We start from the raw sequence: 17758 nt of genomic DNA on the forward strand, positions 1-17758 counted from the left end.
GGCTGTGAGCCAGTGTGCACACTACATGCAGCACATCCGCCCAGCGGTGGCGGGGTGATTAACGAGGAAAATTAGGCAATTAATTTTATTGACAACCCAAACTAGATAATTACGTGATAACCGCGCAACACATCAGAAAAAACCTGTCTCATATTAAGCAATGTGTTGAAGGAGATGGCAATAACATGTCCTTGGCTGTAGAAACTAGAGATAGAACGATATGTGGATTGTGGTGAATAAAGAGATAAAAGGATCAGACCAGCGATATCATCGACTATTAATTTAGGAGTATCAATATGTAACCTGTCAGATGATGTTCCAGATTGTGTCTTAAAACATATACTCTAGAGGATCCTCTAAATCTGTAGTTGGTTAGCAATACGTCAGAATAAATCATTTAGACCCACATCACATCAATTTATTGTAGTCAAGTGTCAATGATGAAGCGTATTGCCTTCTCATTTGATGACATGAACAACATACTTTGTCCTACCAAACATTCCTACTACAAGTGAATCACACCTGTTAACAGCTAGTGCACACCGATGTCTTGAACAGTGTGCTAAACTTAAAATGTGTTGGGTTTTTTTAATTTAAAGGAAAATCTAGAAAAGTCATTTGTTGTGGCCTATACTGTAATTTATCCTCGAAATTTTCAGTCCAGTAAGCAAGAAAGATTTTCAGGTGTAAATATTTATGTGACCCTGAAGCATAACCATTTATTTCCATAAATAGTGCACTTCAAGGTCGTTACCACAGATGCGCTTTTAAGTTTTAGCGAAAATAATACATGTGTCTATGGATGCAGTTAAGGTATTTCCATTATCATTAAAACAGCATTCACAATCCAGAGTATATTTCCTCAAGAGTCTCCAACCAAAGGTCATTTTGGTTACCAAAGATGCAAATGTCCGATGGCACCAATATTGCAGCTTAGTTATTGATAAGCCACACCTCAATATCTCAAACATTCAAGACAAACTGGTGACAAGAACTTTGAACCTGTAAAACATTTTGGTTACCAATGTTGGTAACGTCCGATGGTGCCAGGAATGTAAAGTGTCCACGTACCTGTATTGGGTAGCCACTCTCACTCCCCGAGCCACTGTACTGAGAGCCACTAATTCTGTCAGCATACTGAGGGTACCGCTGTGCAAGAACTGCCATGAACTGTTCACGTTTACGATCTGGTTCCTGCAACATTGGCAAACATACACATATATCTAAGTCTTTTAGCTCCACAATAGACCTGCAACATACCAAGGATCTCAAACATTGTCAAACATACCATACAGGATCTGAAACATTGTCAAACATATGCCATACAGGATCTTAAACATTGTCAAACGTGTACCATACAGGATCTGAAACACTGCCAAACATGTACCATATAGGATCTGAAACACTGTCAAACATATTCCTCACAGGATCTGAAACACTGTCAAACATATACCTCACAGGATCTGAAACATTGTCAAACATATACCTCACAGGATCTGAAACATTGTCAAACATATACCTCACAGGATCTGAAACATTGTCAAACATGTACCATACAGGATCTGAAACATTATCAAACATATCCCAAATAGGATCTGAAACATTGTCAAACATATACCTCACAGGATCTGAAACATTGTCAAACATGTACCTTACAGGATCTGAAACACTGCCAAACATGTACCATATAGGATCTGAAACATTGTCAAACATATACCTCACAGGATCTGAAACACTGTCAAACATATACCTCACAGGATCTGAAACATTGTCAAACATATACCAAACAGGATCTGAAACATTGTCAAACATATACCTCACAGGATCTGAAACATTGTCAAACATATTCCATACAGGATCTGAAACACTAACAAACATGAACCATATAGGATCTGAAGCACTGTCAAACATATACCCCACAGGATCTGAAACACTGTCAAACATATACCTCACAGGATCTGAAACACTGTCAAACATATACCTCACAGGATCTGAAACACTGTCAAACATATACCTCACAGGATCTGAAAACTGTCAAACATATACCTCACAGGATCTGAAACATTGTCAAACATGTACCTCACAGGATCTGAAACACTGTCAAACATATACCTCACATGATCTGAAACATTGTAAAAAAAATATACCTCACAGGATCTGAAACATTGTCAAACGTACCTCACAGGATCTAAAACACTGTCAAACATATACCTCGCAGGATCTGAAACATTGTCAAACATGTACCTCACAGGATCTGAAACACTGTCAAACATATACCACCACATATAACACTGCCATCATGAAGCTATCATAGTTGTCAGACTTGATTTCCCCAGGGGATCCAGAGGTAACGAAGGTCCCATGTTACAAGTAAAACATGTTGCTGTAAGAGCCGACTAATGAGGATCGGATGGTTACAAAGTGTTTGAAAGACATGGATCATAACCTTGAAGTCTTTGACTGACGATTGATCAGTTACATGGATGGAACACTACTGAATGCTGTCGAAAACATGATTCAATCAATTGCTTCAACACAAACCTATTGTTATGACTTGATTTACTGTAGTGCGGTCAGATGAACCAGTGGTCGACATAATGAGCATGTCCCAAACTGCCAGGGTATCATGAAAACCACAGCCCACTGCCCAACTACCGGATTCAAACCTTACAAACAGCAATAGAGTGTTGGAGACTGGGGTGCTTTAAAGAATACTACCAGGTGAGATTCACAGTACCATCACAAACTAGGATGTGTCACTGAATTAAAAAAGCGAAGTGGTGAACTTTATTATGCAAAAAGTGGTGTACAAGTCCAAATATAGATTGTGGGGGGGGATGTTATAACGGTGTGTGGGATGTTATAATGATATGCGAGGTGTTATAACGATGTGTGGCAGGATAGTCTCACATCGTGTGATTGAACTAGACATCCATTTTGAGTATATGCAACATGAAAAACCCATTACAGTTTGTTATTTCAAGATCTTTCAGATCTTTCAAGGATTTATTTCACATTACATAAATTCAGGCTCTTATCTTGAAAAGCATGAAAATGTCACGACATTTACTCTCCACATGAAGCATGTGACACATGCATGTGTTGCAAACGATATACAGCGTCTTCCCACTTCAACAAAACTAAAGTGCAATCACACTGTTAACAGTGACACAATAGAGGAAGAGGCTGGCTGACATTTCTAAAGATATAATCTGTTGCCATCCAGGCTGAATAAAATGTCTGTTCCCTTGACGTGTTGGATGTTCTGTAAACTAATGTTTTCATGAGGACTGACGAGTCCAACTTTAATACCTTGGTACCCAACCCCCTATTACCCCACCCTACCCTGGTACCCGCTGTAGCCCTCAAGAGTTGGGTACAAAATGTCCAACTGGGAATTGTTTTACCGAAGCCATGGTAAAAAGTATTCAGAAACATGTATAAAACGATCTGGTCATTCATACACTGAAGTTGACTGAAGCTTTATCTTTATTCAAACATATAAAAGTCAGAAGGAATGGTGGCAAAAATTGCAAACATTACCGATTCATAGTGTAACCATTGAGTTATAGTTAATTTTTCTCATTAAACGATACATCACGTGACTAAGAGGCGGTTGGGTAGCCTAGTGGTTAAAGCGTTCACTTAACATTAATACCCCACTCAGACAAAGCATACTGACTCCGAGCCGACCAGTCCTTGATTTAGTCCCTTAAAGCTGAGCTCCAGACAGGGTAACAACAAGTACCATTTTTAACGTCTTTTGGTCTAAGGCAAGGGATCAAACCCTGGACCTTCCTCTTTCCAGGCGTACGCTCTACTACTAGATCACGAAAGCGGTCCGGATTGGTTTGGATTGGATAGTAATGGTTCTGTCTGGATAGTGATGGAATAGTTTGGATAGTAATGGTTCTTTCTGGATAGTGATGGATTGGTTTGGATAGTAATGGTTCTTTCTTGATAGTGATGGAATAGTTTGGATAGTAATGGTTCTGTCTGGATAGTGATGGATTGGTTTGGATAGTAATGGTTCTGTCTGGATAGTGATGGAATAGTTTGGAGAGTAATGGTTCTGTCTGGATAGTGATGGATTGGTTTGGATAGTAATGGTTCTTTCTGGATAGCGATGGAATAGTTTGGATAGTAATGGTTCTGTCTGGATAGCGATGGATTGGTTTGGATAGTAATGGTTCTGTCTGGATAGTGATGGAATAGTTTGGATAGTAATGGTTCTGTCTGGATAGTGATGGATTGGTTTGGATAGTAATGGTTCTTTCTGGATAGTGATGGAATAGTTTGGATAGTAATGGTTCTGTCTGGATAGTGATGGATTGGATTGGATAGTAATGGTTCTTTCTGGATAGTGATGGAATAGTTTGGATAGTAATGGTTCTGTCTGGATAGTGATGGATTGGTTTGGATAGTAATGGTTCTTTCTGGATAGTGATGGAATAGTTTGGATAGTAATGGTTCTGTCTGGATAGTGATGGATTGGATTGGATAATAATGGTTCTTTCTGGATAGTGATGGAATAGTTTGGATAGTAATGGTTCTGTCTGGATAGTGATGGATTGGATTGGATAGTAATGGTTCTTTCTGGATAGTGATGGAATAGTTTGGATAGTAATGGTCTGTCTGGATAGTGATGGATTGGTTTGGATAGTAATGGTTCTTTCTGGATAGTGATGGAATGGTTTGGATAGCGACGTATTGTTTCTGATTACATCCGATAACCTTTGACTCTGCAATTAATTTATGTGAGTATCAATATGAAATAAAAATTTGAAAAGATGGTATTTTTGTTTGGAAATAATTTCATTTCATTTGATAGGTTTGGAAATTTTGCACTGAAACAGCCTTTAGGTCCAATGCAACGCACACACACACATGTAAGTATTCTAAATAAATCAAATGTTGTCTAACAGAAGCCAGGTACACTGCATGACCACACACAACCAAGGGGGGATTTCCTCACAGTTCCTGATCATTAGATGCCAAAAGAAATAAATTCTCCTTCTCCAATAACAAGGAATCCTCAGTACCTTCCACTAAAACACAGACACGACAGATGCTGAGATAGTTCTTTACTTCTAATTGCAATGGAGCCATGTGGGCCGGTCAGTCCTCCCCAGGGCTATCCCCGTGGTAATGAGGGCCATCGTACATCCCTGAACATCATGGTCATTACAGTAGGTCAGTGCAGGGGTCACTACAGAGGTCAGCTGGTCAGTCCCCTAATTCAGGGAGGCAGGCTTGACAGGACTGCTTAACTTTATATCCACGCTGGATCAACTGGAGACAATGTAAAGCCTGCTATTGGGAAAGAAATCCTCATTTGTGGCATCATGTCAAGACCAAAAAGTGGTCATTAGCTTGGAGTAGGCGTGTCCAGCCCTAATGATGGCCTTGTTACAGGGGAGATAACTGCTGGACATGTCAGACAGGAGTGAGTTATCACTGATTATAAGGATGCTTGCTGGTTTGTAGTCAGCGTTTGTTTGTTTGTTTGTTTGTTTTTAATGCTGCACACAGCCAAATTCCAGCTTTATGACGGCCTGAAAACAATTGAGTCTGGACCAGACAATCCAGTGATTAACATCATGAGCATCAGTCAATGTAACTGGGATATGAAGACATCTACCAACTGAAGACCTATTCTCTACCCAGTGTAAAGTCTGAAAGTATACCCCCCTTTCAAAGTATACCTGGGTAGATTCTGGGGCCTTCAAGAATCTTCTCCGGGTAGACTCTAAAAGGGGGTATATTTTAGCATCTTACACCGGATGTTCACGCGGTGTATTGAACTTATTCCAAGATAAGTATTATTATCTAAATTATTAAATATATATGGCCAAATCCATGAGGGTGGGTGTTTTGGGTTGGGTGTTTAAGTTTGGGTGAGTGAGTGAGTGAGTGAGTGAGTGAGTGAGTGAGTGAGTGAGTGAGTGAGTGAGTGAGTGAGTGAGTGAGTGAGTATGTGAGTGAGTTTGAACAGTCTTCCATTTATATCACAGAATGTCCGCTTTATTTAGGAGGCCTCAGTTATTTACACAAGCATTGGAATGATACAGACAAACCAATGATCATAGACAGCGAGCATGACCACTGGATTCTCTTACAAGTATAATCACCTCTTACGGCAGACATGGGTTGCTGGAGACCTATTCTAAACCACATCTTCACAGGTTTGACCAAATGTGTTGATCTTATTCCACTAGGCACTCTACTCCACTCTGCTCCACTCTGCTCCACTCCACTACACTTCTGTGTCCAATTCATACTTCAACAGTCATAGACCATTGGGTAGCCAAGTGGTTAAAGCATTCGCTCGTCACGCTGAAGACCCGGGTTCGATTCCCGACATGTCCAGTACAAAGTGTGAAGACCATTTCTGGTGTCCCCAAACATGGTATTGCCGGAAAATTGCTAAAAGCGGCGTAAAACCATACTCACTCACTCACTCTACTGTATAAAGCATTTTACTTAAAGTTTACCACTTATGGATATATGCAAATATTTCTGCAAAAAAACTTTTCAACACAGTAATAGTGTCCCTGAATAAAACATTAAAAGTTAAATCTGTAAAAGAACTATTTTCTTTGATTTGTCGATAGCAATAATGAATGAATAAATATTGCTTTACACCACATCAGTGATATTACAGATATTTGCCGCGACATGTGTTCAACTATAGACAAATGAGACCTGCCTAGCATGTAATGAACACATTGCTAAAAATTCAGAAAAATATTTGAAAAAATTAAAATAAATTAGAACTTATATATATTTAAAAAAATACCAACAACACTTTTTCACATAAAAACATCGCTTAACAAAAAAGAGAGAGAAAACTGGTCCTATGTTTTAGTCACTTTTAATCATTATCGACTGGCATTTATTTATGTCTACAATTTCCTGTCAGTATTTCAAAAAAATCCCAGCATTTTCCAAAACAGCATGTAACTTGCTCTTAACATATCAGCTGGATCACAAGCATGAATATTGGATCACGTGATCTCTGATCAACAAGCCATAATTAAATCCACATAGCCCAAAAGCTCAGGCCTCTACTGAGTGATAGGTGCATGCATGCAACAGCTAAGGGAGCGATGGACCAGAGAAAAGCCTGCAGTAATGGACTACTGTTTCCTTGAGGTAGGTTTATGTCAACGAGCCAAGTTTACTGCAGGTGTAAATATTGTCTTATTTGGAAACTCTGTACTTCATCAAAACTCGCGACAACTTTGTTTACGATCAAGCTGACAATGTTACAAATCTTGGTTACGGTCAACAGCCGGAGGATGGAGCAGAAATACATTGATACACACAGCAGCCCGGCAAATCTCACATTCTCGGACATTTAGCACTTTTTTCACTCTGATTTAATCAACTAAGTTAAAGGAACTGATCAACTGTTTAATTACTTGGCAATTTGAAGACCGTTCTAAAGTTATAGGTAATAAGAGATTCCACCTTTGATTAAAGTCTATTGTATATACCGCGAGTTTCATGTCTTTACGTAGCTATTCTCATATAATGCATTTAATAAACATCAGTAGGGTTCATTTTCATATTGGATTTAGACTGACCAATATATATATTTCCTGTCACATTAATTACATTGAACCAGTTTGACATAATTAACATGCCAAACAATCCCACAGGGAAGACCCAAGGAAGTGACCTTGACATTTGGTACAACCATTGGTCGACATACGACAGGTGTTGACTAAGGTATAATTTCATGAAATGACCCAAATTTCTTAAATTTGAGACATGTTTAAAAAAATATGACCTTGACCCCGTACAAAGGTCACCCCAAAGTTGATGCAATTGAGGCCCAACTTCAGAGATCATTTATCAAATTTCAATCATAAATATTTTAGTTATGGTATAAAAAAGCTTCTCTGAAGCCTTGTTCTGAGTGACCTTGACCTTCAATATCATCCAATCAAATATGAGATACATTCCCCAGGGATGTAGGAGATATATATCAGGTATGAGCATATAACACAACACATGAAACAACCCCCACACAAGGGGATGCCTGGGCAAGTCTGGCCCAGGCAAACCTGTGGTTAACAGTGGTCACAATTTCTCATGGATTGACAAGCATGATACACAGGAGACCTATTCTACTCCAAATCCCCATGGAGAGACAAGCATGAGACACAGGAGACCTATTCTACTAAAAATCATCAAGGAGAGACAAGCATGATACACAGGAGACCTATTCTACTCCAAATCCCAAAGGAGAGACAAGCATGATACACAGGAGACCTATTCTACCCTAAATCCCCATGGAGAGACAAGCATGATACACAGGAGACCTATTCTTCCCCGAATCCCCAAGGAGAGACAAGCATGATACACAGGAGACCTATTCTACAAAAAAATCCCCATGGAGAGCCAAGCATAAGACACAGGAGACCTTTTCTTTTCCAGATCCCCATGGAGAGACAAGCATGAGACAAGCATTAGACACAGGAGACCTACTCTACCCATAAATCCCCATGGAGAGACAAGCATGGGACCCAGGGGACCTTTTCTATTCCAAATCCCCATGGAGAGACAAGCATGAGACACAGGAGACCTATTCTACTCCAAATCTCCAAGGAGAGACAAGCATGAGACACAGGAGACCTATTCTACTCCAAATCCCCAAGGAGAGACAAGCATGAGACACAGGAGACCTATTCTACTAAAAATCCCCAAGGAGAGACAAGCATGATACACAAGAGACCTATTCTACTCTAAATCCCCATGGAGAGACAAGCATGATACACAGGAGACCTATTCTACTCCAAATCCCAAAGGAGTGACAAGCATGATACACAGGAGACCTATTCTACTCTAAATCCCCATGGAGAGACAAGCATGAGACACAGGAGACCTATTTTACTCTAAATCCCCATGGAGAGACAAGCATGAGACACAGGAGACCTATTCTATTCCAAATCCCCAAGGAGAGACAAGCATGAGACACAGGAGACCTATTCTACTCCAAATCCCCAAGGAGAGACAAGCATGATACACAAGAGACCTATTCTACTCTAAATCCCCAAGGAGAGACAAGCATGAGACACAGGATACCTATTCTACTCCAAATCCCCAAGGAGAGACAAGCATGATACACAAGAGACCTATTCTACTCCAAATCCCCATGGAGAGACAAGCATGAGACACAGGAGACCTATTCTACTCTAAATCCCCATGGAGAGACAAGCATGAGACACAGGAGACCTATTCTACTCCAAATCCCCAAGGAGAGACAAGCATGAGACACAGGAGACCTATTCTACTCTAAATCCCCAAGGACAGACAAGCATGATACACAGGAGACCTATTCTATTCCAAATCCCCAAGGAGAGACAAGCATGAGACACAGGAGACCTATTCTACTCCAAATCCCCAAGGAGAGACAAGCATGATACACAGGAGACCTATTCTACTCTAAATCCCCAAGGAGAGACAAGCATGAGACACAGGATACCTATTCTACTCCAAATCCCCAAGGAGAGACAAGCATGATACACAAGAGACCTATTCTACTCCAAATCCCCATGGAGAGACAAGCATGAGACACAGGAGACCTATTCTACTCTAAATCCCCATGGAGAGACAAGCATGAGACACAGGAGACCTATTCTACTCCAAATCCCCAAGGAGAGACAAGCATGAGACACAGGATACCTATTCTACTCTAAATCCCCAAGGACAGACAAGCATGATACACAGGAGACCTATTCTACCCCAAATCCCCATGGAGAGACAAGCATGAGACACAGGAGACCTATTCTACTCCAGATCCCCAAGGAGAGACAAGCATGAGACACAGGAGACCTATTCTACTCCAAATCCCCAAGGAGAGACAAGCATGAGACACAGGAGACCTATTCTACAAAAAATCCCCAAGGAGAGACAAGCATGATACACAGGAGACCTATTCTACTCCAAATCCCCAAGGAGAGACAAGCATGAGACACAGGAGACCTATTCTACTCCAAATCCCCAAGGAGAGACAAGCATGAGACACAGGAAACCTATTCTACTCCAAATCCCCATGGAGAGACAAGCATGAGACACAGGAGACCTATTCTACTCCAAATCCCCAAGGACAGACAAGCATGATACACAGGAGACCTATTCTACTCTAAATCCCCATGGAGAGACAAGCATGAGACACAGGAGACCTTTTCTATTCCAAATCCCCAAGGAGAGACAAGCATGAGACACAGGAGACCTATTCTACTCTAAATCCCCATGGAGAGACAAGCATGAGACACAGGAGACCTATTCTACTCCAAATCCCCATGGAGAGACAAGCATGAGACACAGGAGACCTATTCTACTCCAAATCCCCAAGGAGAGACAAGCATGATACACAGGAGACCGTATCTTCCGCAAATCCCCAAGGAGAGACAAGCAGAAGCTTCCATTTCACATTCTTAACACTTTCATTCAAAATCAGATGTCTGGCCCTACTCTGTATTTGACAACCATTTAACTTATGAATATAACCACAGTCTCCTGTATAAAAATCAATATGGAGAAATGAGAAATAATTGATCAATTAAAAGCTAGGGCCACACAACCTGTGTGTATTTGTCCTGAAAACCAAATTGACAGAGAACGCAGAACAAAGAGAACGCAGAACAGAGGGAAAGGAAAACAGAGAAAATGCATGAAACCGAGAATGCAGAACAGAGAGAATGCAGCACAGAGCCATGACCATATCTGTAACAGTTGATGCTGGCACTGGGACACACAGAGTTATCTCCCCTGACATGAAAACAAGATTCTTACTGTACTATGTTGATAATCAGACCATGAAATATGATTTCTGCATAACAAATGACAAGGCTGAACAGAATATGTGCAAAATTAATAGAGGAGATAATTTTTGTATAACACAAAGGTCTGCGGAATATAACAAATCAATAACAAGATAATTTCTTGCTGAAAAGTCATAAGCATAACGTACCTGAAAAGGCTCAAATATTACATAGTTTAAAGAGGATCCAAATATATTTAAAAGTTGTATCAACAAAATCATCTGGATTAAAAAAGAACATGTCAAAAAGTAAGACATATACTGATATCAACGCAAAATTCTCAAATAATAATGATTAATTGTTTAATTAAATAGATAAATTCATTAGAAAATTTCAATATTTGCTATGCACAAATTAAGCATGATCAATAAATCATTAATTCACAACTCTCACTGAAAATTACCTCAAACCTTAAAGGCTGATATCCATAGTAACCATTGGTTCCAAGACGATTTTTGAGAATACCCTTCATCGGTTTAATCCGAACGTGATTCTGTGACCTCGGATCTGGCCGTGGTTGTGGCTGTAGTTTAGGGCGAGGCTGTTGTCGCAGTTGTTCCTGTTGCAGCGGGCGGGGTGGAACTTGGGGCGCCGGCTCGGGCGGGGGGTGATAGTAATCCGAGTCTGTCCGCCGGAGTTTTCGAGCCCCTTTGGGTTTAGCACTGCCTAAGCACCTGAGAAATGAGTCTCGCATTCTAACGGACCCTGGTGGTGATCGTGGGGCCAAACATCGTTAATCCTCCACACATACCGCTCTGTGTTGACATCGCGTTGTCTGATGAGGATCCTCACGCTTCTCTTGTCAACAGTTCCGTCATCAGTGTATGACCTCACACTTACAGACAGACCTCAAAAGACCTCGACAGAGCTATGCACCGAGTCCACACGTTGGTCATGTGCTGTTTCTAAGGTACTGTATATCATAAAAACCTTCGTTCATGCCTCTAGCATCCATCATCAGCTTTAGCTGACCGAAAAAGAAGATTTCCGGAAACAGTTTTTGGTTTGACGGGACGTTTTCAACAAAACATCTCCAAGGGACATCATGCACAACTTCCACAAAAAATTAATGTCAACGCAATCAACAAACTTTTCTTGAACTGTGACTTTTCTGTTGACAGAGCATTGTATATGCACTAATATGTTCCACAGAAATAAACGGAATATTGACCTACACAGACATGAGGTATTTTCTGTTGTTCGCTTTATCAGCTCCAAAAAGCGATCAACTCACATCTGCAAACCTTCCACAGTGGCAATCTGTACAAGTGTCTAGCATACCAACACACATATCCTTTGTTGAAAAATATTCAAAATACTTAGATTTATAAGTATTGCCTTGCTTGTGTAAGCCCAATCTGAAACTATCGAAGAGTGATCATGTACAGATTCATTTAAGCTGCGAATCTATGACAATCCCAGTTTGACTTATTTCATGGGAATCTAACACTTGATAATGAACACTGTGGAATGTTCAATAGAGACTGCCTGGGATTTCATGGGATGAAATATCCCACACAATGTCATTTACCCTGGTCCCTGCTCGTCATCAGAGTCTGGTTTATACAAGTATGAATCATTAACTTTGTAACTATATAGATGACACAGTGACTAGGAATTTGTTATATTTCAGACATTTAATGTGAATGAGCCTATTCTGCAGAGGCGAAGTCCCCAGAGCTTTACACACAGGACCAAAGGACGTGTGGTTGTATGGCATCAAGTCGTGTGATCATGTTGCATCTATATAAGACAGCGACACTCGGCTCTGTTTTGTATACAGTGATCCTCCAACATGGATCTTTGTGTATTCAGCAAGCCTCCACTCTGTCACATATATACAATGTTGTAGAGTTGCACTCCACTCTCTCCAAAAAAAGATGCCTTGCTGTCAATTTGCAGCAACTCTTCGATCACATATGTAATGTCAATGAGATCCTTACAATATACAACAGTTCTCCGCTGTTTTGAATATATTGAATGATGTTCTGATGTTTCAAAATTACAACCCTCCGCTCTGACACGTGTACAGCACCATTTGTACAAAAATATATATGACGCTTGATGTATCTCGTTTAAAGTGACACTCCAATCTGACAACACTGAAACACTTCCCAGGATAATAAAACACTTCCTAGGACAATGAAACACTTCCTAGGACAATGAAACAATCCCTAGGACAATGAAACAATCCCTAGGACAATGAAACACAAGGGACTGCGCTCCACAACAATGACCACTCCCACAGGTCAAAACAATACTGACTCACAATTTAACACAATCAGCATGCCACATTTTCTTCATTCATCAGTGACTGTCAATCATATCTACACTTTCAACGAAACGAAACGAAACTGAAAATGCAATATCTCAATGAGCACACATCGCCATGGCAATGCCACAAACGATTACAAATAATCCTTTTCTCAACAAAATTTCTCTCCAGTTGAGTACAAATCTTCCCAATCAGACACACGCAATGGGTTTTAAATCTTCACGAAGAGACTGTTTTCTCCACGAACTGTATGTCGGAAAATCCTGTGATGGGGAATGACAGTCACAATATTGTTTATCAGATTCTCGTTGTCATGCTGACCTATTGCCTGCTAACTTCTAGGCCACAGAGTTCCAGTGTTGATCAGAAGTTTTTTTACTAACGTTTCTTCTTGACATGCTTGTGCGATATGTCGCATGGACACATAAGTTTTGACAGTGTGAGATTCCGTCTGAAACGTTTCTTTGAAGCTTTCTCGAATCTCTATGGCTGTCACCTAGATGATCAGAAACAGAAAAAAATCAAACATGTACACTCTGACTTCAGTGGTATGATTTAGATCTATTGGTGTTAACAGGAAACATTAACTTTATTACCAGTTTATAAATATTTACATTTTCACTTCATCTTCCTGATCATGATGGGAGATCAAGGTTTGAAATACATCATCGTAATTCATCAGCTGAGGATACATTCACAGTCAGGGTGAAGATGAAAAGTTGTATCTGCTCAATTAGGTCAATCATTAAAGGGTGCCGTTTTCTGCCGAGTTCTAAGGATGGTTATTAATACCGTGTGTGAAACTGTTTAGTTTGTCTGTGTAGTTTTGGTTAATCATTAACTGCTGTACTGATACACATCATAAGATTTGAGTGTGTTTTGTTTTACGCTGCTTTTAGCAATATTTCAGCAATATCATGGCAGGGGACACCAGAAATGGACTTCACAAATTGTACCCATGTGGGAATCAAACCCAGCATGGTTGAACACCTTAACCACCAGGCTATCCCACTGCTCCCTTTAAATATGAACTAGTAGACCAAGGACCTGTTATTTGAGGGGTGTGAAGAGAATTCACCAGGTGCAAATTAGCACAGAATATTTGCTTGATTGATACACATCCCAACACGTAATCTATTGATCAATTGAAGCTGGTTATACACGCCAAAGGAAAAGATACTTGTTTCAAGGAAATTGACTCAACAGATATCAGCTGACAAGTAGTGCCTTTTTTCATTCTTTTTTTTACAAGGTTTAACACAGATGATTTGTTTCGGACTGATGATGTTTCTCTAATTTGTATGTCAAAATGGCTACCACATCAATAATATACCAAAACATCTAATTTTTCAGATTGTTAGTATAGGTTTCTTGACAGCTGTTTTAAGCTGTGATAAAAGTGAATATGGTTTTACGCCGCTTGTAGCAATATTCCAGCAATATAACGGCAGGGTACACATGAAATGGGCATCACACACTGTACCCATGTCCGGAATCGAACCCGGGTCGTTGGCGTGACGAGTGAACGTTTTGACCACTAGGCTACCCGGCCGCCCTGCTGTGATAAAAACAAGGGTTGCAAGTTCGTCTGTTTGTAGTCTAACACCGTACTCAGCAATATTCCATCTATATTACAGCAGTCTGTACATAATCAAATCTGGACCAGACAATCCAGTGAGCATTGAGCATGAGCATCGACGTGCGCAATTGGGATACGATGACATGACCAAGTCAGCGAGCTGGACCATATGATCCTGTTAGTCAACCCTCAAAACAAGCATGGGTGCTGAAGGCTTTTTCTAACCCAGATACAAGTGTAACAATGGTAGGTAAGGTTACCTGAAACAAATTTCTTTTTGCATTTTTAAACTTGCTGGAACTGCCAAATGCCCCAGCGAAGTCATCTTGTAATTCCACTATGTGCTGATATGTGATTACCACTGACGTCCATTAACTGATTACATGGCATTACAACATTTGAAATTGACATTAATTGCATCTTGCCCAGTTTGAAGAGGAATTGTCAGGGGTCAAAAGGTCATGATACAACAGTTGTGTTCACAAAGGGTCATAATTATTTATGTCAGACTTTAATGTTGACTTCCTGTTTCAACAGGATAGAGAACATCACCACAACAACTGATCAATATGATCAATAGTTGCCAAGGTTTCTCGAATAAATGTTGACATAAAATGGATGAAAAAACAGATCGCAAAACAACATGACTGAGTTGACGTTTACCAGACCAATAGTTCAAAACAATTTCTTCTTTAGAACAAAGAATAAATGAGTTTTTATTTTGTATTACCTAACTGAATTTCATACACTATAAAAAATATACTAAAGGCAGAAAAATTGAGTTTGTTATTTAATGATCTTGGTCAGTTTGCAAGGATGCAGTTGACACAATAACAGAAACAAAAGAAATGTTGTCTTGGCTCATTTGGGGTTAATTCTTACAAAGAACCTTTTCAAATATAGTTTAAGTTAAATGAAGTTCAAAATGATCATATTTTCATTCAAACACATATTAAAACCAAAAACTTTTTGAAAATATTTAATCTTATGCTTATCTGTAAAACATGAAAACAAATTGTCTTGGCCTCAGTGTTATATGCATTGACTGATGTCCGTGTTAACATAACCATTATTCTGCTTGTGTTTCTGGCAGTCATACATGTAGTTAGGCCTATCTACTCATACCAATGACATAAATATTTGATAGGTCTGACGTGATCACCCCATCTAAGTAATTACCAGAAGCAAGTGTTTCCTAGAAACACCACCACCACATTGCCTTCAAAATAGCACATTTTCATAAAAAATGGTTACAGAATATCTTACATCGAAATACCAAAACGTACCAAATCTTCTCTAAACTGTCATTGATATAGGGCTCTGCTTGTATGTATTATTGAATCATAATATTTGTGCAGAATTGTAAACATTTTAAATTAAACACATTGCTTAAAATATTTGGGCCTACATAAAAATAAGTTGCCTTAAATCTAGATATGAATAGTTTACAAAGTTAATATTCTTGCAACTGTAATCAAAATATGACTCCACTTATTATTAATATATAATTAATACTTATTCAGTATTACTGAAATATTAATTTGGCAGAGTATTGTAAACACCCTAGATTAAATATCACCATGCCTGAAATATTTCGCCTTTTAAAACAAAAAAATTACAGCATCTAAATAGGAAGAGTTTTAAATTATATTTTCTAAACTGTCATCCAAGTTTGGTTTTAGTATTATTGAAGCATAAGTTTTGCTCAGTAAACATTTCAGATTAAATGCATCTTCTAAAATATTTCGCCTTATTAGAACAAAATTAAACCTTGTGTTACTTCTAAATGTGAATACATTAAACAAATATTCAATAATTTGTCATCAAAACAATTTTTGGCATTATCATATAATTAATTTTGAAGAGTATTGTTAACATTTCACATCAATATTCTAGCCTTGATATTACTGATGAGGACTCCCAGATAGTGTTATTTTGTCTTGGAGACCTTACGAAGGCAGCACACCCATTTATGGATCCAGAGCCCATCTTCCCGAGTAATAGGTTACATGGTTTCCATGGCGAACATGGTTCCAGAGAATGAGGCTGGTCACTACACACAAACTGACCGAACCAGCTGTCCACAGGCTGACCAGTCAGTGTGTTGGAGAACCAACCAAAAGATTTTTGAGCCACCCAGAGAAACTGACAACTGCACCTATCAACACAAGCAGGATCTGCTCCTCAGCTGTGTGAAACTTACATACCTTGATGAATGCACATTTCAACACTTGTCAGTCATGGTGACAGCTCTTGTCAAACACAACCACTCACAATCAGGATTGGGAATATTTACCTCAAATGTCAAAGGAATATTTTCATAATCCTGAAATATTTCATGATCCACTTGCGTTACATGCTGGTATAATAACAGCTCCATTTGTTAGTCATCCGTTACATTTCCGTTACAGATGATCTGTAACATTGTAACAAACCAAAGTTAATCCACAGTCAAGGTAGCACACTTCCCATGAAACCGTGACCCACAACAGTCCTGCTATCCACAGAAATCACCCTCGTTAGTGGTTTTATTTGACAGAGTGGTTAACGCACACCCTTTCACAGTTCCTTATCAGCTGTCGCAGATAATCTTGTTTACAAATCCCCGTAATCCGGAACTTGCTTTGTGATGCGGCCACATACCTGTGCTGTTGGGAGATGCTAGGGGCATGTTGTATCAACATGGTCTACTTAACCATGTTCGGCTCGGAGACCATCAAATCATCCTGGAACCCCCCAGTCATCCTCGGCCAGCTGGACCGGCAATAGAACCCTATGCCCATGTTGTAAACAAGCATCTGAGTCAGCCTTAGAGAGCAGTTAGCCGATCTCTGTCTTTTAATTAACAGATCTCACAGCTTCAATTGTCAGAGGCCTTGCCAACTGCAACTGGCAAGCGACAACCTATCTAATCACTGGGAAGCATAACAACAGTTAGCCATGCATTGATTCGGTGACATGGCTCAGGGCCGTAATTAGGGTAGATTCCTTCAGAATGGACAGTCCCTTCTCTCGATCCATGTGTAAACACCCTTGTGTTGAGTTAAAGGCAGTTAACAAAATAAACAC

At 39.6% G+C, this 17758-nt stretch overlaps 1 protein-coding gene across 11 annotated transcripts in view; it reads right to left on the reverse strand.

Moving 5' to 3' along the window:
* LOC124143098 (sickle tail protein-like) overlaps nt 1-17758 on the reverse strand; it is a 265609-nt gene that overhangs the window by 81390 nt on the left and 166461 nt on the right. For 10 of the 11 annotated variants that reach the window (XM_046511901.2, XM_046511900.2, XM_046511905.2 and 7 more), the window contains one exon: nt 1072-1194. In XM_046511901.2, the coding sequence (XP_046367857.1) occupies nt 1072-1194 (123 nt within the window). Of the gene's footprint in view, nt 1-1071; nt 1195-11238; nt 12033-17758 lie in introns of those variants that run through there. The other variant, XM_046511908.2, reaches the window with a different exon arrangement.

The sequence above is a fragment of the Haliotis rufescens genome, unplaced genomic scaffold, assembly GCF_023055435.1.
Source record: "Haliotis rufescens isolate VD_foot unplaced genomic scaffold, xgHalRufe1.0.p SCAF_10, whole genome shotgun sequence".
NCBI classification, from domain to species: Eukaryota; Metazoa; Mollusca; class Gastropoda; order Lepetellida; family Haliotidae; genus Haliotis; species Haliotis rufescens.